The sequence below is a fragment of the Falco punctatus genome, assembly GCF_963210335.1.
Source record: "Falco punctatus genome assembly, chromosome: 12".
Lineage (NCBI taxonomy): Eukaryota > Metazoa > Chordata > Aves > Falconiformes > Falconidae > Falco > Falco punctatus.
This window is the reverse complement of record NC_137592.1, coordinates 9152235-9174215: the sequence shown is the minus strand read 5'-3', so window position 1 is coordinate 9174215 and position 21981 is coordinate 9152235. Positions and strand designations below refer to the sequence as shown.

The following is a 21981-nucleotide window of genomic DNA, read 5'->3' as shown; positions in this document are numbered from 1 at the left end:
CAAATAGGTGTGCATAGACCATAACATCTTCAACTCCTTCCATATGTAGTCCACCCCATAATTACCTCTCAGCAGAGTATTGCAACAAACATGAAAATAGCTGTCTTCTCATATCCATCTGCAGAGCCTTGTTTTAATTTCGCAGCTCATAAGATTTGTAGCACCATAGCAGGCATCCTTGTTCACTTCGCAGGCTGCGAACACCAGAATTTGTGGGGAGCTTCTTAAAGACATGATAATGAGGTGCTCTTCCATTAAATATACTGAAGGAAGTCACTTTTTTTCCCCCCTTCTGGCAGTACCTCAGACATAACAAGATGGTAATTATGGGGGAAGTGGATGTGTAAATGGTGATTCACTGTGTATAAGGTGACGATCTGACACTCTACAGCCTAAAATAACATGTTTTACCCTCTGGACTACAGATTTGTCTGTAGATATATATTTATTTTTTTTTTAAACAGATAGTAAAATCACTTTGAAAAAGGCAAAAGACAAAATGTTAGAAAATCCCTAAAAATCTAGCTGGCCCACAAAAAATCTTTGATAAGGCTAAGATTGCACTCTGACTCATGTTTGAGTGTTACTGAACAGCTACTGAGGATCTGTTGCTTGATACTTCAGTACCTCCCTAACGATATGGGAGTGATATGAATCCTCTGCACTCCTCCTGAACCAGTTTGTGAAACTTCATGTTTTTGATATAAAGGAAAGCATTTATTGCAACACAATAGAGTAACCCAGGGATCCATGGGGACATCAGCCTTCACAACCTTTGCTTACTTAGATCAATTATCAGTTTATCAGCATATTAGAGATGATAGGGATCTCTTAGAAAAAGAGTGCCTGTGGGTACACCCTTGCTTTTGCAGTCCTTACAAACATTCAGCATCGGTTGCTTTCTACTTCATTTTTTAAAGATTTAATCCCTCATTTGAAGCTATCAGACTTCTAAAACAAAGATCCCACATGAGTGAATTTGTTGCCAGCACTCTAAATAGGAGCACATTAAAATCAAAGTTTTGAATGCTGGCACAGTGCCTTAAAGGCAAATGGCCTTCTCGGGGCTTTAATTCGTTCAAGCTGGAACATCCACAGTGCTACGGGTGGAGATGGAGTGTCAGGAAGGTGTTTGGGGAGGAAAGGCAGACCTTTCCTTCACCCAACACCCTTCTCATGAAAAGCAATCTGCCCTTAGCCAAACCCTCAGAAAGAGGCTGGCTTGCTTGTTTCTTCCCAGTTTCCTTTTTATGGGAGAAAAGGAGAGCTCTGCAGTGATGCAAACCGGAACGGACTGCTCTCCAGAGACGTGTGACTGCTCTCTCCTAATAATAATAAAGGCAAGCCATCTAAGCATTTACAAGAATTTGGAGCAGAACACAGTCCAGATTCTTAAACGGGATATCCTCAGTTGATCTCTTGAAAATTTCTCCACTTCCATTTGGAGGTGAAACTCAGTTGTCAGCCAAGGGTTTCTGAAGGGACAGCATCCGTTCACATGGATCTGAGGTGAAAAATCAAGTCTGTACGTTCCTTCAGTAACATTTTATTGGAATAGTCCAGTGTTAACTGCACAATACATAAAGCAATCCTAACCAGCTAGGCCATCAGCAACCGAGTTGATCTACTTGTTTGTCTAGACTTTGATGACTTTATCTGAAGGAATATACCCATGCAGAGGGGAAAACCCCAACAAAATCATAAAAATGAAAACATAGCTTTGCAGATTTGGGGTATGCTATACATCTCGAACACATCACACAGCATAATTTTAGCACTGCAACTGCTATCAAACATTCTTGAAAATATTGACACCTGAAGCCTGATGCAGGGTTGCCTGTTTAATTACTTCTCTAGCAGTATGTCTGAGAGTCTGAAAAGAAGGTATTTTTTCATTGAGGAACAGAAAGTATTTATTAAAACAGTAAAATCTGTTTTATATTCCCAAAAACAAACAAACAAAAAAAGCAGCCCCAGAAGAAGAGTATTTTAGCAGAAATGTGTCTTAATTCATTTTCAAAGGTGAAAACAGCAGTTACTGCAAAAGCATCTGCCACATTATATAAAGTTCCAGTAGTGCCACAGCCTTCCCCATAAAATCACTGCTAGCTTCAAGAAAAGCATCCATTGCCTCAGGAGAAGAAAACTCCAGATTCCTACCAGAGGTCCCTTCCAACTTTCTTTACTGACTTCAGGGAACTACATTCCTCACCTGCTGAGTCTTTCTCTATTAACTAGGAAAATTCTAAAATAAAGTGAACTATTGCTACTTGTACATTCTACTTACTAGTAATTCAAATACATTTACACCATGTCTTGCCTGGTTTTGTAAACCAGCATAAAAAAATGTGTCGATGTTAAAGATCAGTACTTAAGGCAAAGAGTCAAAATCTAAAATGCAGAGCTGCCCTGAAAGTTCGAGAGGGGGACCTGAACTGAGGACCAAGGCAGAGCTTCATCTGAAACCAGGTTCGTATTCAGTGACTTACAGTGTTTGTGGAGAGGGCATCTGCGTGTTCTGCAACTATGGAAGTGCAGTTCAAGTAGAAAAGGATACAGCACCCAAAATAATTCAGATTCTACCTTCTGAAGCCTAATTCAGATTTACAATCACCCAACAATGTTAAATAAGAGCTCCTTGAAAAAGACCCACCGTAAATATTCCTGTCATTTCCCCCTCCTCAACTGCAATAGCTGATTAATCAGAACTCCAGTTACTTTAAATAAATTACTATATGTTACTTTCATGCAGCAGCAGCTATGTCATACTGTGGTGTTACATGATGCCTACATTTTTTTTTTAATTTATTGCTGCTTAGCATTTTCTGTAAAATCTTTCAATCGTACAAGTAATCCAACCTACTATCATTTGTATGCATTTACTGAACCTAAACGAAAGAAAAATCAGCCCACGCTATTTTTAAATTAAAAAGTATTTTTGTCCTCTCGTAATTTACATGCCCTCAAATTTCTCCTTGTTTTCTGAATATTATAACAGCTTATCTTTTTCCTCCTTCAAATATCATGCTCACTTGTTCCGCAACTTCAACCAAAAAGCAGCCAACTATCAGCGATGGATCACTGTAAAATTACAGCAAAGCAAGTGACGAACTTCTATAATAACGCTTTACCTCCAGTTCTTCATGCGGTATTAATTTGCATGTAAATTATAAACTCAAAATATGGAAGCACAACTCAAGTGAACAAAGACAATTTCATGTTATTCCAGCAAGTTTGCTTGAGGTAACCATACGTTTCCCCTAGTCCTGGACACCGGGGAGTTTTGCTTGCTTGCCTTATGGATGGAAAATTTTGCCAAAACCCTGTTTCCCCCCCCCCCCCCCCCCCCGAGGCCACAGCAGCATGTTTAAGAGTTAGGGAGCCGCAGAGGTGTAATCACAGCTGTGGGCCTCAGCTCGCAGGCTGAGGGCTGTGCTAAGGGCTGCACAACAGCCTCCCTCTTAGCACACCAGTATCTGCTCACAGGCAAAGGCTTTGGGTCTCTGTTCTTTAACACAGGATAAGTGGATTCGCAAGCCAAGATGACCGATGAGACATTTGATATGAAATATCACCATTTAAAATAGTAATAAACGGGAAAACTGATTAAGCAATATGTGACCTGTAAGGTCTTACTTACCATAAATTCCTGTTGAAATACAGGGAAATGCCTGTAAAACAACAACAAAAAAATAATCAGTGAGACACCCTTGGTTTAGATTAAAAGTTCATTAAACAGATATTTTTAAATGCCTGGTTTTCAACACTCAGAGATTACATGTTGTAGCCTTCACTATTAGAGCAGTCAATTCACAGGCATTTTCATGTCATTATATGAAACGTTCTGTATGTTTTCCTTGCTGCCATGTTAGCAAAGCCACGTTCTTTTTCTCATCTTGAGCTAGGAGCAACATTTGAACCCAGGATCATTAGTAAATATGCTTTTCGAGCTGAAAATTAATACCTTAAGCTAAAAATTAATCCCATAAGCTAGTAGGGTAGAAAAAAAGAAATCATATTCTCTAGGCAGAGTTAGACAATATTTCTTCAGTAGTAAAGTAAGTCTGGCCAGCTTAAAACCTGCCCTGCCCCTTTGCCATGCCCTTGTTCAGTGTAACCTCCTTTTCTATTTCAGAGGTTTTCACTTTTAAACTCATGTTTTTCAAATATGTGGTTTATAGTGTGACCCAACACAGCTGTACCGGTACAAGTTAAAGGCTTGCAAACTGGTGTGGGGAAGAGGACCTAGAAAAGCTGGGTGAAAAGGGTACATTTTTGGGCCAGCTTGAACACCGAAATAAATTTATCATGCAACAAGAGATGGTTAGAGATACCGTACCAGCAAGAAAGACAATTTACATTTTTCCTAGCTGTATGCGTTGTCTACAGATTTGCATTTCTGTGAGCTAGAGTCAGTTTTCCACCAGGAGAAACCAAAGCCGTGGTTTCACAAGAAAGACAATTTTCTTTATGTGCAGTTGATATGTGATATCACCTTTGCCTCCCACCTCTGGACTGACAGCAAACAGCTCAAAGGTACAAGAGCACCTGGGACCAAAGTCTCAAATATCCACCCTCTGGCTCCCTCCAGATCCCCTGGCGATGAGTCATCATACAAAAGAAAGGAATTCTTCTTTACTTAATCACACAGGAAAACATTATTCAAAGCTAATGCTTGCTTTATATTTAACCAGGGAATTAATTAGGGAACGGTGATTAAGAAAGGAGAGGTCTAATGGAAAGAATACATCCTCCCTGCCCCTCTGAAAATACTTAAGTAAAATAAAGTGGGGGAAAATTATAGTCTCATTCCTTCTCAACCACTACAACTTACATCCTGAAAAATACTTAGCTTTGTAGTTTGTACCCAATAAATCACAACAAACCAGCTCTTTAAGGAAATAAGGACTGCAATAGGAAAAAAAACCCAACACACACAGTTGCAGAGCTCAGGCTGAGGTGGCAACAGATGCTACAGCAATAAGAGAGGCATAAAGGATGATTTTGTCTAGTTTAGCAACAGGTTTTAAAATTCACCACTGTTGAAGTTTCACATATTAGGAGATAATTGCTCCAAACAAGTGTTTTGTTTTCCATTCTGTCCCAGAACTTGAGTAACAGTATATGATTTAGATACTTTTATTTGCTACAGGGAATGAGTAACACCATTCAAGGTTCCTTCCCTTACTGTCCCCAAAACTCTGGACTAGGGGAAAATGTCCTGCAGCACTTCTGAAATCCCACCAGTCCCCCAGCTCCTTGGGCCACAACCACAGACGGTGCCTATAGGAAGCAGCTGATGCCTTCAGATCCCCATGCATATAGCAAAGCCACCCACCTGGGGGACCATGGGCTGGGGCAGCTCTGCAGACCCTGGGCAGCAAAAGAGCACTGGGCACCAGCTCCCCCCACACCACTGCACATTTGTCACCTGCACCAAGCAAAGCCCCGATGGTGATCCCGAAGGGATTTACCAGCCTGGCTGCCGCACTGTGGGATGGGCTCAGCACACACTCCCAAGATCTCACCCCACAGCTGTGTTTATTGGCCCTAGAGCCAAGCGCCTGAAGGGAAGGCTGCACCTTCCAGGGGACCCAGCTTCCTTTTCAGCTTTGCCTTGAGAAGAGATAAGACAACTGCATTCGCAGCACTGCAGGACAGAGCATAGCTCACTGCATTTGTTCATCTCCATTCACAGAAAACACTGCTCTGAGGCTGTTTTGCAAGCTTTAGCTAGCTATTTGTGTGTTGTGCATGTTTCTTAATACCTACTTTAAAATTACTATGTAGACACATCATAATCATCACCTTGCTTTCACTTTCTGTCATGCAGCTGAAACATATCTGAATGGAGCTACAAGAGTGTGTAAAATCCCATCAAGCTTCTTCCGAATACTGGTCTGTGACATAACTTGGATGAGCTCTGCCCTCTCCCTCATTCAGAGATGATCACAGCACATAACCAGCAGATGTAATTTTGTAAAATGTGACAGTGCTTTTATTCATTCAAGAAAGGCCCATACCCGAGATCACATATCAACTGTGTTTCCTCTTGGCTCCTAGGGAGACAATTTAGTCTGGATGCCAGGTTGAAATTACTGGCAGAGCAGTAATGGGGCACTCGCAGCATGGATATCAACATAATACAATATTTGGCTTATGGACAAAAGATGTTAAGGTTTCTAACCTTTTCTGTGCGTAATAATACCTTAATCCTATATTTGATTTCAATAAAAAAAAAAAATCACTTTCACAGTAGCAAACATTCATTCCTATTTCCACAATATAGCATTTCTCATCTTCATTTGTTGCTGGTAACTGCTATTTATTGACTAACTTTTAATTTCTTTGCTACCGAATTAGCATGTTTGATTTACTTTGGAGCCAGTAAGAAATGTTACCCTGACAGCACTCAAAACAGGTACAACTCTGGAATAAGACAACTAATAACAGCGAGATCTTCCTACTACTATGCTGTTGCCGTCATCTAGATAAAAAGGCCAAATTGAATCAGCTGTGTGAATACTGTAAAAGTGAAATGGATTTAATTCCTGTAGGAAAGGATGTGGGCACTCAGCCTCTAGTACTTTTTAAGCTAATCGTTCTTTACTAAGGCTACAGCAGAGCAGTGTTAATTAGGATGAAATGTAATGCAGTTTCATAAGGCAAATTTACGATGGTCACCATGCAGAGGCCAAGCTGGACTCTAAGACATTGTAATAAGAGGGACCTGGGTATTTAAATACTTAAGGGCTTGTCTACAACAAGGGTTTCTAGTTCACGCTGAGCTGAAATGTATTAACTGTTATACATTAGAAAAATACAATTGCTATGTCTACATGACCAGATGCCTCCTACTGCTGTCCTAATAATTGCTTCCACAGAGCAAGGACTTTCTTCAAATTAAGTGCTCAGCATTCTGCACCGGCATCCCAGTGCCACTTCTGCCACGACCAAGCCACATACGAGGTAAGCACTTTTGTTCCAGCACATAACACAGCAGACAAAAATAATATCAAACACAAATTGAGCTTTCTCTGATTTCACTGCATCACCTCATGAAGCAGACTAGCTAATACTGATACTTGAGAGCCATTCCTTCATGCAACTGGCATTACTGAACCTTCATAAAGAACTCACGAGCTTTCTAAAAAGTCTTTGATTCTACTGAAATCATAAGCAGAAATTTTTAACTAATGGTTCAAAGTCAGTATTTCCTAATATCTCTGGGTTGAAGGCAGTTAAATGTGTTACACACAAAACATCACCAAAAGCTTCTCCAGCAAGTTCAAGGTAACAAACATCCCCTCAGGAACACACCTGAACTCCTGCTTCAGTAGGAGAATGCCCCACTCCTGCCACTCAGAGGACCTGACCCAAAACTCCTCCAAACTATGCTATCTTATAGTGCCTCAGTTTATTCTTTTTAAAGTTGGGCTCAAGTTTTTGTTTTTCAGCTTCCTTCATTTGTATCAAAATATTACACTAAAATGAGTTCCTCTGCAGCAGGCATTCTCTTTTAAAAAGTAGTACAGTGAGCACCTTTGCTAGATTGTTTGTCTTACAGCTGGTGACTGCCTTGTGAACTGAAGTGGCAAGTGAGTGGGCAGAGAGAAAATTGCTTGCTTAAGAGCAGCCCTGACAACGCTGCTCTGCTGTGATTCACGAGGATGAATGCCAGGGGGACTCTGCAAAGGTAAAGCAGAGGGTTACAAGGTAAGGCTGCCTATGCTAGAACGAGATCTGCTGTGTAGAGTATAATATGGGACTTTTCACACCTCAAGTTCCCATGCGTGTTTTCAAAAAGCTCACTGTAACGTAAATATATATATGTAATAACTTTGTAGAACATCACGGATTAATAATGTTCTGGTTTCCTTGGCACTTTACTACCTCTATGGCTTGTCGTGTCCACCTTAAAAAAGAAGAAAAAAGTAAGTATTTATTGCCTAAAGCCTCCACTTTCTGCCAGGGAAAAAAAGAGTTTTGATAGCATGCTATGATATCTTTTAACATGCAGCACCAAAAAGCTGTGGCACATACATCGTGGCATCATGAAGTGCTGTTATCAAGACTGCGGCACAGCGCTGTGAAAGCTAAGTATCAGCTAAACCAGAAAGCAAGCTAATTTAAATGGTATCAATTGTTTGAATAATGAACAATTTATTTTCGTGAAAAGATTTTATGATTTGAATCTAGCGGGTGGTGAAGAGCTGTGGTGGGGAATACAGTGGTGTATATTTAATACTTGGACCACATGGTGGAGGCACTGCAATGGCAGGGAACATAGAAGACCCCAGGAAATGGGAAGATGGGAGAGAGCTTGGTGTCATCTGACATCAGGCATTTTTCCATTTCCCTTGTTTAGCTGGTCACGTGCATTTTTTAGTCCTTACTCCCCCTAGGTATTGCTGATGTTTGGAGATGAATTACGGTTGTCAAGCTGGAATATGAAACAGCAGAGAAGGCATGGTCCTGGATGAACTTCCAGAAACCTTTGCAGTTCTTTTAGTGGCAGAAAATTATATTTAGCCATCAGCTGCACATGCTCCAGACCCATTGTCACCATTATTTTCAATGTACAAGCAGAAGGTTTCAAAACTAGAAACCCTTCAAACTCATCCATGCCCACCCTGGCAGCACCCACCCGGGCAGCTGGTACAGCCCCCCCCAACACGAGGTGCGCACAACTGTACTGCTCCCCAAGCATTTCGGTACAGCATCAACACCAGCGCTCCCATACCTGCTTTAGATTAAATCCCCTCCGTTGTGCAGACACTGACCTGCGGTATGCGACCGCAGACAGCACCATCTGTGCCCACAGATAGCAGGGGGGTGGTCTGTAGAGCCCAGGGTCAGCGAGAGGGCTGTAAGCACACTTAACTAGCCATCCCTACGTCTGGTGTCAAGCAGCGTGAGTTAGCACCAGGAGAGCCAGCAAATGACTGTTTCTTTCCCCTTGCCATGACCATTAATCCACCCTAACTTAATTTCTGTGAGCCTGAACAGTCTGAACCCAGTTATAGCACTATTTTTCAGCGTTTGTCAACAAACTTCAGTATCTGCTACACTGATATTCCTGTTGGCCAGCCAAAGCTCCTAAAAAAATTTGAGTGCCTTAGATGCTTTTCAAAATAACATGCTCTATAAAACCCCCTAATTCCAAAAAGCACAATAAACCTATAAAACTTCAGGACCTATTTTAGCTCTTAAGCTGCACAAAACATTCACAGGGTATGCACATTTTTAAGATAACAGTAACATCAAACAGAGTCAACCTTTGCTACTTTTACTAGATCAAACTTGTAAACCAAAACATTTCATAAACCACTAACTATAATACTATCCTGTTGCCTTTTAAAAATCCTTATACTACTATTTGGAAGAAAAATAAAATAAAAACTTAGGTTATTCCCTAGTCAATCTCCTGCCATAAATTTTAAATGTCATCATTCTGAACTGTAATTTAATGAACAACAAATTTTGCAAGTAAATACAATTCAAAGAAAACTTACTCATAGAAAACTCTAATGCACTTTCCTATACTGAAAATGAAGAGGAAAAAAATAAAAAGGAAGAACTGAATATGAGAATGGTTAAACTCAGTTTTCATTATAGACCATATTAGCATGCTTATTAATCTGTCTTTAAATAATACAAAAGTAATTATTGCTTCAAAAATCAGTCTCTTGAATACAGAAGATCACACACAAACCTTCAGACATTCATACAAGCTTCCTCATTCCCACATGGGCAGGTTCATGAGCTACAACATTCAGCTCTTCAGCACAGTCAGGAACACTGGGCACACAAGTGCCAAAAAAAGTTGGGGGTAATTTACTGGTAGAAACTTCAGTGTCCAGCTCTTTTACATGCCTGAAGGTTCACATGCCAGCCATGTGATGCGTTCCCAAAGGGTGTTGATAGCTGACAAAAGGCTGGTCAAGCAACTACAGCTGCAGTCCAGATTCAGACCTAACATGAAACATCCTTTCAGTATTGTGGCTCAAAACTTTTCTATGGACCTTCATTTACCAAAATGTAAATTAATACTGCACAATCAAAGGACCATGTGTTTAGAAAATTACACACAGCAGTAATTAAATTGAAAATAATTAACAAAAAAACCACCCTAACAGCAAGGTGGCAAATGATCATTGAGAGAGGGGATCTGTCGCAAATCTACTGAAAGCTGACTAAAGGACACCTCTTAGTAAAAATGTTTGGCAACAAGTGCATAGAGAACTTCATCATAACTTGGAAAAGACAGAAATCCAAACCAAATGCACATCAGTTTGCCAGAGGATCTCCCCAAGTTTCCCTGCTGGTCACACTTAAAGGACTGCTCCAGATAAGTATTTACCACAAACACTGCAGTTTTCCATAAAGTCTGTTTATTTATATGAAAGGGCAGTTACTGAAAGAGACCACCTGAGAGGTTCAAGGCCAAAAGAATATCTTTAATATTTCCTGTTAACCAAACTAAATAGATCGAGGGGCTGCAGGGGAGTCTTTTCCTGTGATGACCTCTTTGCCACAAAAGCGGCAATGTTCTCATTGTCAAATTGTGGGCCTTGCCTCCCACAATGCGTGATGATTCTGCTTAGTTTTTACTGAAATAACTAAAAACTTCAACTAAAGAACTTTTATTCAACAATGAGTACGTGGGAAAAAAATACCGAGGAATCCCTACCAAGATTTACAATTTTCTTGGTTTTGGCAAATTTAATTTTTTATTTACAAATATTTTTAGCAGCTGTGTGTTCTAACTTCATATGAGTTTAAAATAGATTTGTGAAGACATTGAAACCAGCTGCTACAATGAACTATGCAAAACAGCAGAGCACTGTAGTGTGGAATTAACTTCAGAAGATTCACTACTTGAGGAATCTCACCAAATATTTATTTTTAAATTTTCAAATCTATTATCTTTCATTAATTAAAAGTAATAGCTCAATTAACTGCATGGATGAAGACCTAGACTGAAAGTTGGTCAAATAATTTGATTTCCCTAAGTATAAACTCAGTTGTGGCATGGGAGCTGTCTGTTGTTTTTTTTCTAAACTCTTTGCACATTTGTAGCTAGAATGAAAAACTTATAGGGCAACTATGGACTAGTGGTTTGGTACACATTTTAAAAAAATCATTAAACTATTCATATTTAGAAATTCCCAGAAATTAAATTGTAAGTTTCAAACAGCTGCAGAATAGCAGAGGTTGGAAAGCACCTCTAGAGATTGCCTGGTCTAACCCACCTGCTCAAAGCAGGGCCACCTAAAGCTGGTCACCCAGGACCATGGCCACTCAGGTTAGAGTATCTTCAAGGATGGAGACTCCACAACCTCCGTGGACAACCTGTTCTGCTGTTTGACTAACCTCAGAGTAAATAAGTGATTTCTTATGTTTAAATGGGATTTTCTGTATTTCAGTTTGTACCCACTGCCTCTTGTACATTCAATGGGCACCGCAGAGAAGATGTGCTTATCTTTACTTTCATCCATCAGGCATTTACACACATTGGTAACATCTTGCTGCTAAGCCTTCTCTTCCTCAGGCTGAACAGTCTCTCGGCACCTCTTTCTGTGAAATACAGTCCAAGCTCTTGATCATCTTTGTGGACCTTCGCTGGAGTTGGTCCCATATATCCATGTGTCTCGTACTGGGGAGCCCAAAGCTGAGTAGAGGGAAAGGATCACCTGCCTTGATCTGCTGGCAACAGTCTTCCTAACACAGCCCAGGAGGCTGGTGGCTTTCTTTGCCTCAGGGATGCGTTGCTGGCTCATGGTCAGCTTGCCGCCCACTGGGACCCCCACAGCTGCCTCTGCAGAGCTGTTTTCCATCTGGTTGCCCCTCAGCATATACTAGTGCAGGGGGCTATTCCATGCCAGGGGCAGGACTTTGCATTTCCCTCTGCTGAACTTCATGAGGTCCCCTCTGCCCAATTTGTCTGGTTTATCAGACAGCACAATCATCTGGTTTATCAGTCACTCCTCCCAGCTTTGTATTGTCTGAAAACTCCCTGGGGTCCTTTCTGCCCCATCATCTAAGTCACTAAAGAAGATCTTAAATAGTATCAGCTCCCCTATCAGCCCCTGGGGTATACACTGAACTGACCTCCAGCTGGACCCTGAGCCACTCTCCACAACCCTTTAATCCATCAGCTCAGCCAGTTTTCACTCTCTTTTTCACACACCAAAAAAAATACAGACAGAAAATAATAATTGAGTTTATAAGACAGTCATCTGCCTAGGATATTCAGAAGCCATTACAGCTGAAACACCAATTAAAGCATAAAAGTGCAGATGAGGAGGAGGAAAGAATAAAACACCAAATGAGAACTCAGAACAGATTTAATGATTTTTTTCTTTCTATACCAACCCATGCCAAAACAGTCTGGAAATGAATGACAAACTGATTTTGAACCACACCTGTGATGCACTTTTAGCCCCGGTAGAGAACAGTTCTGAGTTTCTTTCATGCCAAAGAAATCAAAAATCCCCTTGCCTTTTTCAAAAAGAGAAGGGGACATTCACCTACCCACCCCGTACTGCATCAGCCTCTCAGCACTGCAGAGCATGCAGCAGTTGCGAAGTTTGCCTCTGGAGTGCCTGAACTGTCAGTGTTTAAATATTTTATGAAGAAGAGCTTGAACATGCAACTTCCTTCACAAGAACAACACAGATACAGCCCTTATTACTTTTTAAATGAAGGATATCACTATTTTCAGAAAACTAATAATACTGTTTAGTCCTACTACCTCCAATAAACCCTGTTGTATTAAGGGATTCCATTTCTGGTCTGAGACACCATCTTCACAGCAGTGTTTTGGCATCTCACCCCCACCAGCATGTTTCTACTGACAAGATCCTGCAAGATCTACTGAGCTCATCTTAAGTGTGTCTCACTAAGAGGAAAGCTAGAATCCAGCTTCATCTCAGTTAAGCCATTTCAAGGCCGGAGTTCTGGTCTAAGGACTCTCTACAGTTAATAACAAGGGTCATTCAGCTGTATCAGGTCAAATGAATGGCTCTTCTGGGGAACTGCTGACTACAGAGTGAAGCTAGATACCTAGGCTAAATTTAGGTGAAACAAATCTCTCCCTGAGCACAGGAAATCATATGTGTTTGCCAGAAAGCATATTCAGGAACTCTCTTTCTCTTGAGTCCTAACCACAGGAATATTCTTTCCATTGATTCAATATAAAATTACTTCTAATGAAAAATGATGGGCCAGACTTCTCCAGCTTCATGACATCATCCTGTATGGTAGTCAGCCTCATGGGTGGGATGGCAAAGGAGAGCTTAAACAGTCCAGGAGAAGGTCTCTCTGGCACAATCCTGCCTCAGACAGAAAAAATTGCACACCAGCACTGAGCAAGCACCTCCCAGCCAGCAAATATACTGTCTTTCTCAAAAGGGCTAATTAACAACTACCCAGCATCCTCTGTCTTGTGCTGGTCTCATTCCCAGGAGCACAGCTATGAAAATGAGATCTGCTGGCCCTAGCGCAGGCTCCTGGTAGTCCAGGGTGATTTCCACCGTAGGGGAACATACACGGCACTCAGAAGACACAGTCTTTGCAAGCCTGGCTTGAGCTTGTGCAGGCTGGTAGGAGTGAACGTACCTAACGCAGCATCAGCATTTCCAGTGTACAGGTTGTAACACTTACTAATACATTCTTAACGAGCTCAAATTTAGTGTGTACGGCCCCGATCCAAATCAATATTGCACCACATCTACAGATCAATACTAGCTCTACATTTATAACATTTTCAAATGAAAAGAAAAAGGAATAAGAACTCACAAGATTATATTAATGTAAAAATATTTTAAAGGAGGTACTCAGTGACAAAAGCATTTACCGACTGCAGTGACAATGACAGTAACTGCTTCATCCTTAACACTAGGTTATAGCCTGTCCTTACTGCTTCATCTAAACCAACATACCCAAGGAAATACTGCTGCACCTTCACCGTGGTCTGATTCAGATCTGAGCCAACCTTGCAAGAAAAAACTCATTAAATGACATTAAGGTAGTACTGAGATCATTCTCTGACAACAAAGAATAATGAGGTAAATTAAGGGCAGATGGACATTGAGGCTTTCCTCTAAATGTCCTTAATTTTGTAGGTTTTAGACATACTGTCTCCTGAACCTCGGTGCAATTTTAGTTTTACTATTTGTGATATTTATAGCTCCCATTTATATAAGTAATATGTAATTTTAATGCAGGTCTAATAGTTCCAGCTGCCATTGACACAGATTGTAAAATGAAAGAGGGAGGATACCTTATTGAGCAAAATGCTGTTTTATTTCCTTCCTGCCATCTTAGCCACTGCGATACAGTGGGTTAATGTCTCATTTGGATTCCAACCTTGTCAACACATCAAAGATCCTCCCAGGTGAAGAGGAGCAGGGCTATGCAATTGATCTCCCCTAACCTGTAACGTCTGTGTCACTCTCGTCCAGGGTGAGCAACTGAAATGCATGTTTCTTTTTGAGAGAGGTAAGAGAGCCGCCTTGAAGAACTACATGATGATGAAAGGTATGAGACAGGAGTAGACCTTGGGAAATGTCAAGGGAGATCACAGTCAAAATTGCCTTCTTTATCCAGAATAAATAACAGCAGTTGTGGATTATGTGACTGTAATTCTGTTGAGGAGGTCTGGTAACATAAATCACGATAAAGACGACTAGAGACTCTTTAAAGACCAAGGAGGTTATTTGTATTTTTTACCTTATTTTCTCCTGTTCCCAGACACAGACTCTACAGATGTTTCTATGGCTATCGTGAGTCCCCTCAATGCAGTATTTTTCCCTTCCCTATTTATTCTCTGCTGTCACCCCACTCTATAGCTTTTTCCTTTCCATTCTTCCACACACACCCCCCTCCAATGACAGATTGCTGCCATCCGCTCTGTTCTGAATTCACTGCTTCCATTATCACTTCCCTTACAGCTGTGGCACATCTGCTTTCAGATCCACTTTATGATTTTTCCTAAGGCCCTGCCTTGCTTTCAGCATTGCTGAAGTGCCTGTGCAAGGAGAGCAGCAGCTACAGGCACCTCATCACCATCTGTGGCTTGATTCAGAGCCATTGCAGGCAGCAGGAAATCCTCAGCTTCAACTGCAATCCAAATCTTATTCCCACTGTTTTTCTGCTTTTAAAGTGTTGTTGAATGACATAAACAAGTTAGACTGCACCATTATTGCCAGAAACGGGTCAACAACTCTGGACACCTCATTTCTGGTACCATGAGATTGGTTCAGGAAACTGAAAACAACACGCTGTCTGAAAGAAGGTTTTGGAAAAAATCAGTGGCAATGTGTTTAACAGGGTATGCAGAAAACTAGGAGTCCTGAAGAAAGGCCAATCCAGGCTTTCCTCATTCTGAGTAACCCCAACAGGGTTCCTACCAAGTTGAATGAATCTGCGTAACAATAAACATGTCAGGATAGGTCCCAATAAACTTCAATGTCAATGCAAGAAAGGCCATCACATGCATGGAAAAAGTGAACACCCCCACCACCACCACCACCCCCCCAAAAAAAACCCCACCAAAAAACCCAAACAAAAATCAAACCACAAAAAAACCCCAAACACAAATAACCCAAAACCTGAGTAAATATGTGTATTTTATCTAAGTTCTTCCAGCTTTCATTCTCTTACAGACATTTATTCTTTCTCTTGATAGATGCTGCTGCAAAAATACAAGGTTAACAATTTTAAATGGAAGTGTGACTTTCATTTTCTACTTCCTCCTGTTCAAGATAATGATCCAGACAGATTTTTGAACTGGATTCAAATAACACTTAATGCCTTGTCAAAATCTTCTTATTTTCAAATGTTTTGCATGGAAATAACTGTTATGCATATTTTTTAAATTGCAGAAATGGCAAAACCAGAGAAAAGGCATAAAGATTTCTTGCTTTTTAAATACATATTTCCCAAATGAAGCAAACCGCACAGAGTAATGAAAAGGGAACAGAAAAATATAGCTATCACTTTGATTTCCCTGTCTTCTCTCGTTGAGTTGCCCCTAGATGCCCTTTTCATTTTTTTAAAGAAAGCATATTGAGATCCTTGTGCTGTTGCTTTGAATTTTTTTCTTAAAGGAAAGACAGACATGAAAAGGTCTAAACCAGAGACACATTATTATTCAAGAAACGTTATAAAGGAACTACCACTTGCATTACTAATACTTCACCATTCATGGAAACCATTTAGCGTGACAGACAAAAGCAGCATATATACATCTAAACAGCTTCGTATGCCAAATAGATACCAGTTGTGGAGAACAAATACTGCACACAGAGGCAAAAAAACCCAAACCCAACCTCCCCCCAAAACCCCCACAAAAGTGTCCCAGAGCAGTGAGGAAAAAGAAAGAAATTAAGAACTTGTCTCTATGGATGGTAAAGATTTAAGAAACTGGTTTTAAAATTTCTTGTTTTCAAATACTTTGAAGAGAATTAAGAAATAAGTGAATAGTTGTGTACCATGCGCTACAGTAAGGGCTGTATAAAAGAGAAAGGGAAATGTTAGTATTAAGGCCCCGGTTCTTCTTTCTGTCTTTTCTCCAAGCTCCCATTGATTTCAACAAGAGTTCTGCACACGCAGTGACTCCAAAACGGGGCTCTGATAGCTTGTGTTTTCAGACTGATACGAAGGCATTAACACAGAGAAATTTCCATTTGTGCTAATGGGATCTGTACGGCCAACAACACTTGTTTTTCTTCCTGAGCATATTCCCCTGGTTCTTGTTCTTTTGAGATCTGCTTCAGCAGAACACTTCTGTCTTGCATTAAAATACAGTTACAAAATTCATAACTAAACAGTACTTAAAACCATATTGTTTAATCTATGACTTTTCCTCTGACAAGTGTGAAAACGTGTGCAATATGACAGAAGGTTTGCTATAGTAATTGCACGTTGTGATTGAATGATAGAGTAACAGCCACGGAAATAACTGTCTTTCTGAAATTGCCACAGAAGGTAAGTTGCTCCTGTACAGTTTTAACTTACGCACCATCTGTTTTGCCAGTCCTTTAAATGTTCCTTTAACCAGTTAAGGGATTTGATTGTTATTTGTATAGGCATTGCCACACTTCCTCTGACCTTTTGCACGATTTATTTTGGAAAGTGTCTCTCTGTTCCTTTCTGTCCCCCTCTGCCTCTCTCCCCTCAAACCCTACTCTCCCCACCGGGGACTCATTCACCCACCACCCACATCTGACAGATCTACCACCCATGTTTTCTGAATTGTTGCCACATTAGCTAGCAAAGAGGATATTATGTATGGGCAAAATGCATAGGTCCTTTTGAATATTTTTCCAGTAGATGGAGACACATCCACAAAGTGTCGATTTCCCTAAAAGCTGACATTATTAACCATCAGTTCAAGAATAAAGTAATATTCCAATATTGCTATTATAGTCAAGATTTACCCAGTTGTGAGAGAAGAAATATATTTGGATAATAATCACATTGTAGACTTGAATTAACATGCTAAATCATGTACAATATAGCACTAAGTAACACTACATTAAACTTAACAGATTATCAAGACTCTAATTCTATATTAAAAAAACCCAAACAGCTTGAGTTAAAAACAAAAAAAACACGCACAACAAAAAAAACCCTCTTCGGCTAAAGTGTATGCATTGTCCCCTTTACTCATCAGCAAAACCCTACAATGAAGTAACCACCACAATAAACCCGTGCTTATAGCACGGCACACAGTGACAGTACATTGCACTACAACAATAAGAACTAAGGTTCCTTCAAATCAAACTTGCAGGTGGACAAAAAAAAAAATAGATGTGAAATGAAACCAGCATGTTGCAAGTTCAAAACAAACAAAGGAGATGCTACTTCACATAAAGCAGAGTGGATGCCACACAAAAGAGAAAAGTTTATGGGCGCTGAAAATCAATATTACAAATCCACCTTAGAAAAAGGCAATGAGGGATTTAAAGCACGAAGATAAAATTTGTGGATCATAAAGTCCCTAAGAGATGAAAAGCCAGGGCTAGGAAAGTGTTCTGACAACTGCCATTAAATGCCTGCCCTGTCCTTACACCCCTCACTAAGCATCTGCTCTTCCCAAAGCAAAGGCAGGGTACCGCACAGGACAGACGTTTGGTCTGACCCAGCGCGGCCCTTCAGACAGTCTTCAACAAACTTTCTAACTATCGAGAAAACTACGGGCAAGCCGGTGAGAGCAGGTCGTTGTTGTAGGCTAAAACGTGTGAAAATAACTAATTGCATCAGAACAATAATAACTGTCAAATAACTGGGAGAGCCACTAAAGCAGCAGACACTGATGGAGCCAGTGGCTGCCTCGGGCATACACGGCTCAGGGGAGCCATCAGCGCGGCACTGAAGCCGGGGAGAAAGGCACACGTCGGCTGGACACCAGCTAGTGCTCACCGCACCCCTGACAAGAAGCTCTTCCTACTCAGTGAGTGCCTCCTCGTCCTTTCACCAAGGTTCCCAGGGTCAGCAAAGGTCAGAACCAGAGACAGCCTAGAAGCAGCCCACGAGCCTCCCCTGCCCTGCCCGAGACACAGGGTTTGGATGGCAAATCTTTCATCCCATTTTCTGCCTTGAATGTCCTCTGGAGCAACCCTTACCTGGCAGGCACGGGAGTTTGCTGCGCATTGCGCTCTTCCTTCCCTGTGACATGAGCAAGGAACGTATATCATACTATTCAATGCTAATCATAAAAGGGACTATGGACCCTCCTTATCCTTGCTGGATTTGCCTCCAGCCACAAAGAAGTCTTCTCACATTCCCTGTGAAGATTTTCTCTCTCCGGTCTTCATTGCTTCCTCCCAGCGTGCTGCTGTAGGAGGCTTTAAGGAGGATTTCATCCCTGCACAGTGAACAGATCTCCGAATTGGAAAAGTAAAATACTACGTCTTACATTATTAGTGCCCTCTTGCTTTATGACAAAACAAACAGGAGGAAGAAACATGATTTGTACTTATCTTTCATGAACATATTGAATAAACCAATTGTCATAATATTTTAAATATTTGACAGTTCTTTACTAGCACTGTTGTATCTTTTTTGTAACTCAGTGTTCAGCCTGATAGCAACATTCACATTATTCACATTATTATCACACACCCCTAAAAAAAAAAAAAAAAAAAAAAAAAAATCATCCCTAGCCACATCTTAAGAGCTGAGCATTTTATTTGCCTTTCCAGCCAACACTGTTTTCAAGAAGTCATCCAAAATCACTTTCAGAAAATTCTTCCCCAAGGAGTTACAACTAATTAAGAAGCCATCCGTGTTTTAGTAATTTCCATTATTCTATTGTGGATTCTGTAATTTTTATCTAAAGTCTTTGAAGTTTATATATAATGTCACTCATTCTGAGTCATCAGCAAATTATAGCCCTCTTTACTGCACTGCTGGAAACACTGTTAAATATATGGAGCAAAACTGGTCCTGCCGCTGCTCCCCCTAATACTACTGTTAACCTCTTTCTTTCATCAAGAGAATGGCTTTTTTATTCTTTGTATTTATTTCTTATCTGCTAATTGATTTTTAATCCATAACTTCCAAAGGCTATCAACTTCTCAGCCTTGTGACTTTTTTGGGGGTCTACTGTCAATAGACAACATTCCTTATTTTCTCAGCAATACCTGGCAACGAAAGGGAGGCTGCCTTTGCAGCACAAGCCTTCCTAGCCTCGTTGGTGCCAGAAATAAAGCAGGAAACTATCTCTGGGGCTGCCAGACAAGACAGTCGAGACTTCCATCCTTAGCTCAGCGCAGGGGGGCACACACACACACACTGCCCAGGACAGACAGACTGACCTGGGCAAAAATAGCCATCCTAAGTGCAAGCGGAAGCAAACAGAAAAAAGGGAGGCCAATACATGTAACATTTCAGTCAATTTTTGACCTGTTCTAATAATAAACGAGAGAAATAGCTTGAACACTACACGCTATTGGGCAGCGGTCCCTGACCTTTTTTAGTCCATATACCACAAGCAACATCAGCCATTGCCTTCCCTGGCACCCCAACCACTGTGACAGCAGCCCTGCCTTCAGCTGCGGGATCGAGCAAGCTACAGGGTGGAGAGCTCTGGTAAAAGGTCTCTGGCTTTTCTTCTTAAGAAGAAAAGATTGTCTTTTATAAATGTTAAGACAGTAAGAACCATTCAGAAAAATAGTGGCACGTTGATTAATGCTCCATCAAAGCTCTGTGTTTTAAGCTGTACATAGAGTATATTTGGGGTTATTCGACTGGCTACCAAAGTACCCCAAGTGAGGCACAAAACTGTCTCATTTATTGCCTTCATATTATTCCTTAAAACCTTTTCCTTTTACATCAGTATCTAAAAAACTTGAGAAAACATAACCTGGTGTTATGCTGAGCCTACTTCAAATCATGACAGCTAACACTACCTCTTCAAGTGGGCTCCTGGTCTTTAAACAGCACTCTTAAATACACCAGCAATAAAAAAGCATCAGCTGTGACTGATTTGGTCTCTTCAGCTGCTGGGGTCAGTAAAGACAACCCATAAATTCTTTATGGACTAAAAAGCAGAACATTAAAATATACAGATTAAGCTAAACCTGTTTCAATATAATTCAGGATTTTGGCTGCCACCTCACCCATAATTACCATCGACACTAATATGTTTTACTGTATTGGAACAAGTATAGCCATAAGTGTAGCATTATGATATGGAACAAAAAATGGCCCACTCCCTAACGCGACTCAGAAAACCCCTACGCGATCTGGCAATTTGTAGTCACTTCTATGCCCATGCCCGCAGTTACAATACTCCTTCGGGGGCCTTGAGCCCCCAGTTTCCAGGAGACGCCTGTGCCATTGTTCAGGAGAGTCAAGGGTCACTTGCAGGACACCTGTAATGGATTGCCATTTACAGAAAAGCCTTATCTGGGAATTGTAACATTATGTACAAATAAGGAAAATTGGATGATAATGGAGGGTAGGAGGGGAAAGACAATGAGGATATGAGCCTAAGAACACTTGCTGGATCAAAGAGTTTCAGACTGAATTTGGGTACAGTCACAGACACCATAAACCATAAATTTATCAGTATTTTACGTTAATGCAAAAATTCCAAGGACAAACAAGTAGCAAACCTACTTCATAAAATAATAGCATGTCCTTACTGCAGAATCATTTACCTCAGCACATGTAGCTGTGAGGACAAATAAGAGTAGGAAGCACGAAAAGGTCCATTCCCAACTCAAAGCTTTTCAGAAAATTCCCAAAAAGCAATACAATTAGAAGCGTAGAAGAGAAAAAAAGACTTGTTTCAAGTTTTACTTGTTTCCTTGTGCAAACTTCACTAGGAGGTACATCACATTTCCTTTTCGACTATCGTAAATCTTCATGCTCGTGAAACAACATTAATTACTGTGAAATTCTGCAACCCATAGTATTTTGTACTTTTAAGAACTTGCAAGTCACACTGAGCATGCACCAGAGCCATACCCTTGCTAAGTTATGTTTTGGTCATCTCACTTCTGGTGATACACAAATGCAGTCAAAATGGATTATGCATAGTACACGAAAATCAGTTTCACCTAAGTGCTGTTCTATATTCAACCAAAATTTAAGGAGAGCCAGCTAATGTTTTGTTAAATCCCATGGGATAATAAACACACCAAACTGGGTAGGCATTTGGAAACCCTACAGAAAAATAGCATGAAAATTCTATAGCCTGAAGTACTTCCAGCAGAGGTGGCTCAGTGCAGACATTGCTTCTCTTGTTTCAACCCAGAAACATAAAAATCTGAGCCTGACCCAAGACATAGTCCTTGAATAGGTCATTATCCTTCACATTTTAAGAAGGCATGTTCTGGGTGCTACCAAAACTGCAGGAACAGACTTCGCTGAACCTACCCTAATTCAGGAACAATTTTCCTGGTGAGCTACTACTACCTTAGGTAGTCCCTTATTGAAGGGGAGCGGGGGGGAAATATGTCA

At 40.7% G+C, this 21981-nt stretch overlaps 1 protein-coding gene across 2 annotated transcripts in view; it reads right to left on the bottom strand.

The window, feature by feature from the left end:
• The window catches only part of MACROD2 (mono-ADP ribosylhydrolase 2), a 936136-nt gene that overhangs the window by 291914 nt on the left and 622241 nt on the right, over positions 1-21981 (bottom strand). For both annotated transcript variants that reach the window (XR_013931490.1, XM_080408518.1), the window contains exon 7: positions 3641-3671. Coding sequence is in view for 1 of the 2 variants with exons in the window: in XM_080408518.1 (XP_080264644.1) it covers positions 3641-3671 (31 nt within the window). In the remaining variant the exon portion in view is untranslated. The remainder of the gene's footprint in view (positions 1-3640; positions 3672-21981) is intronic.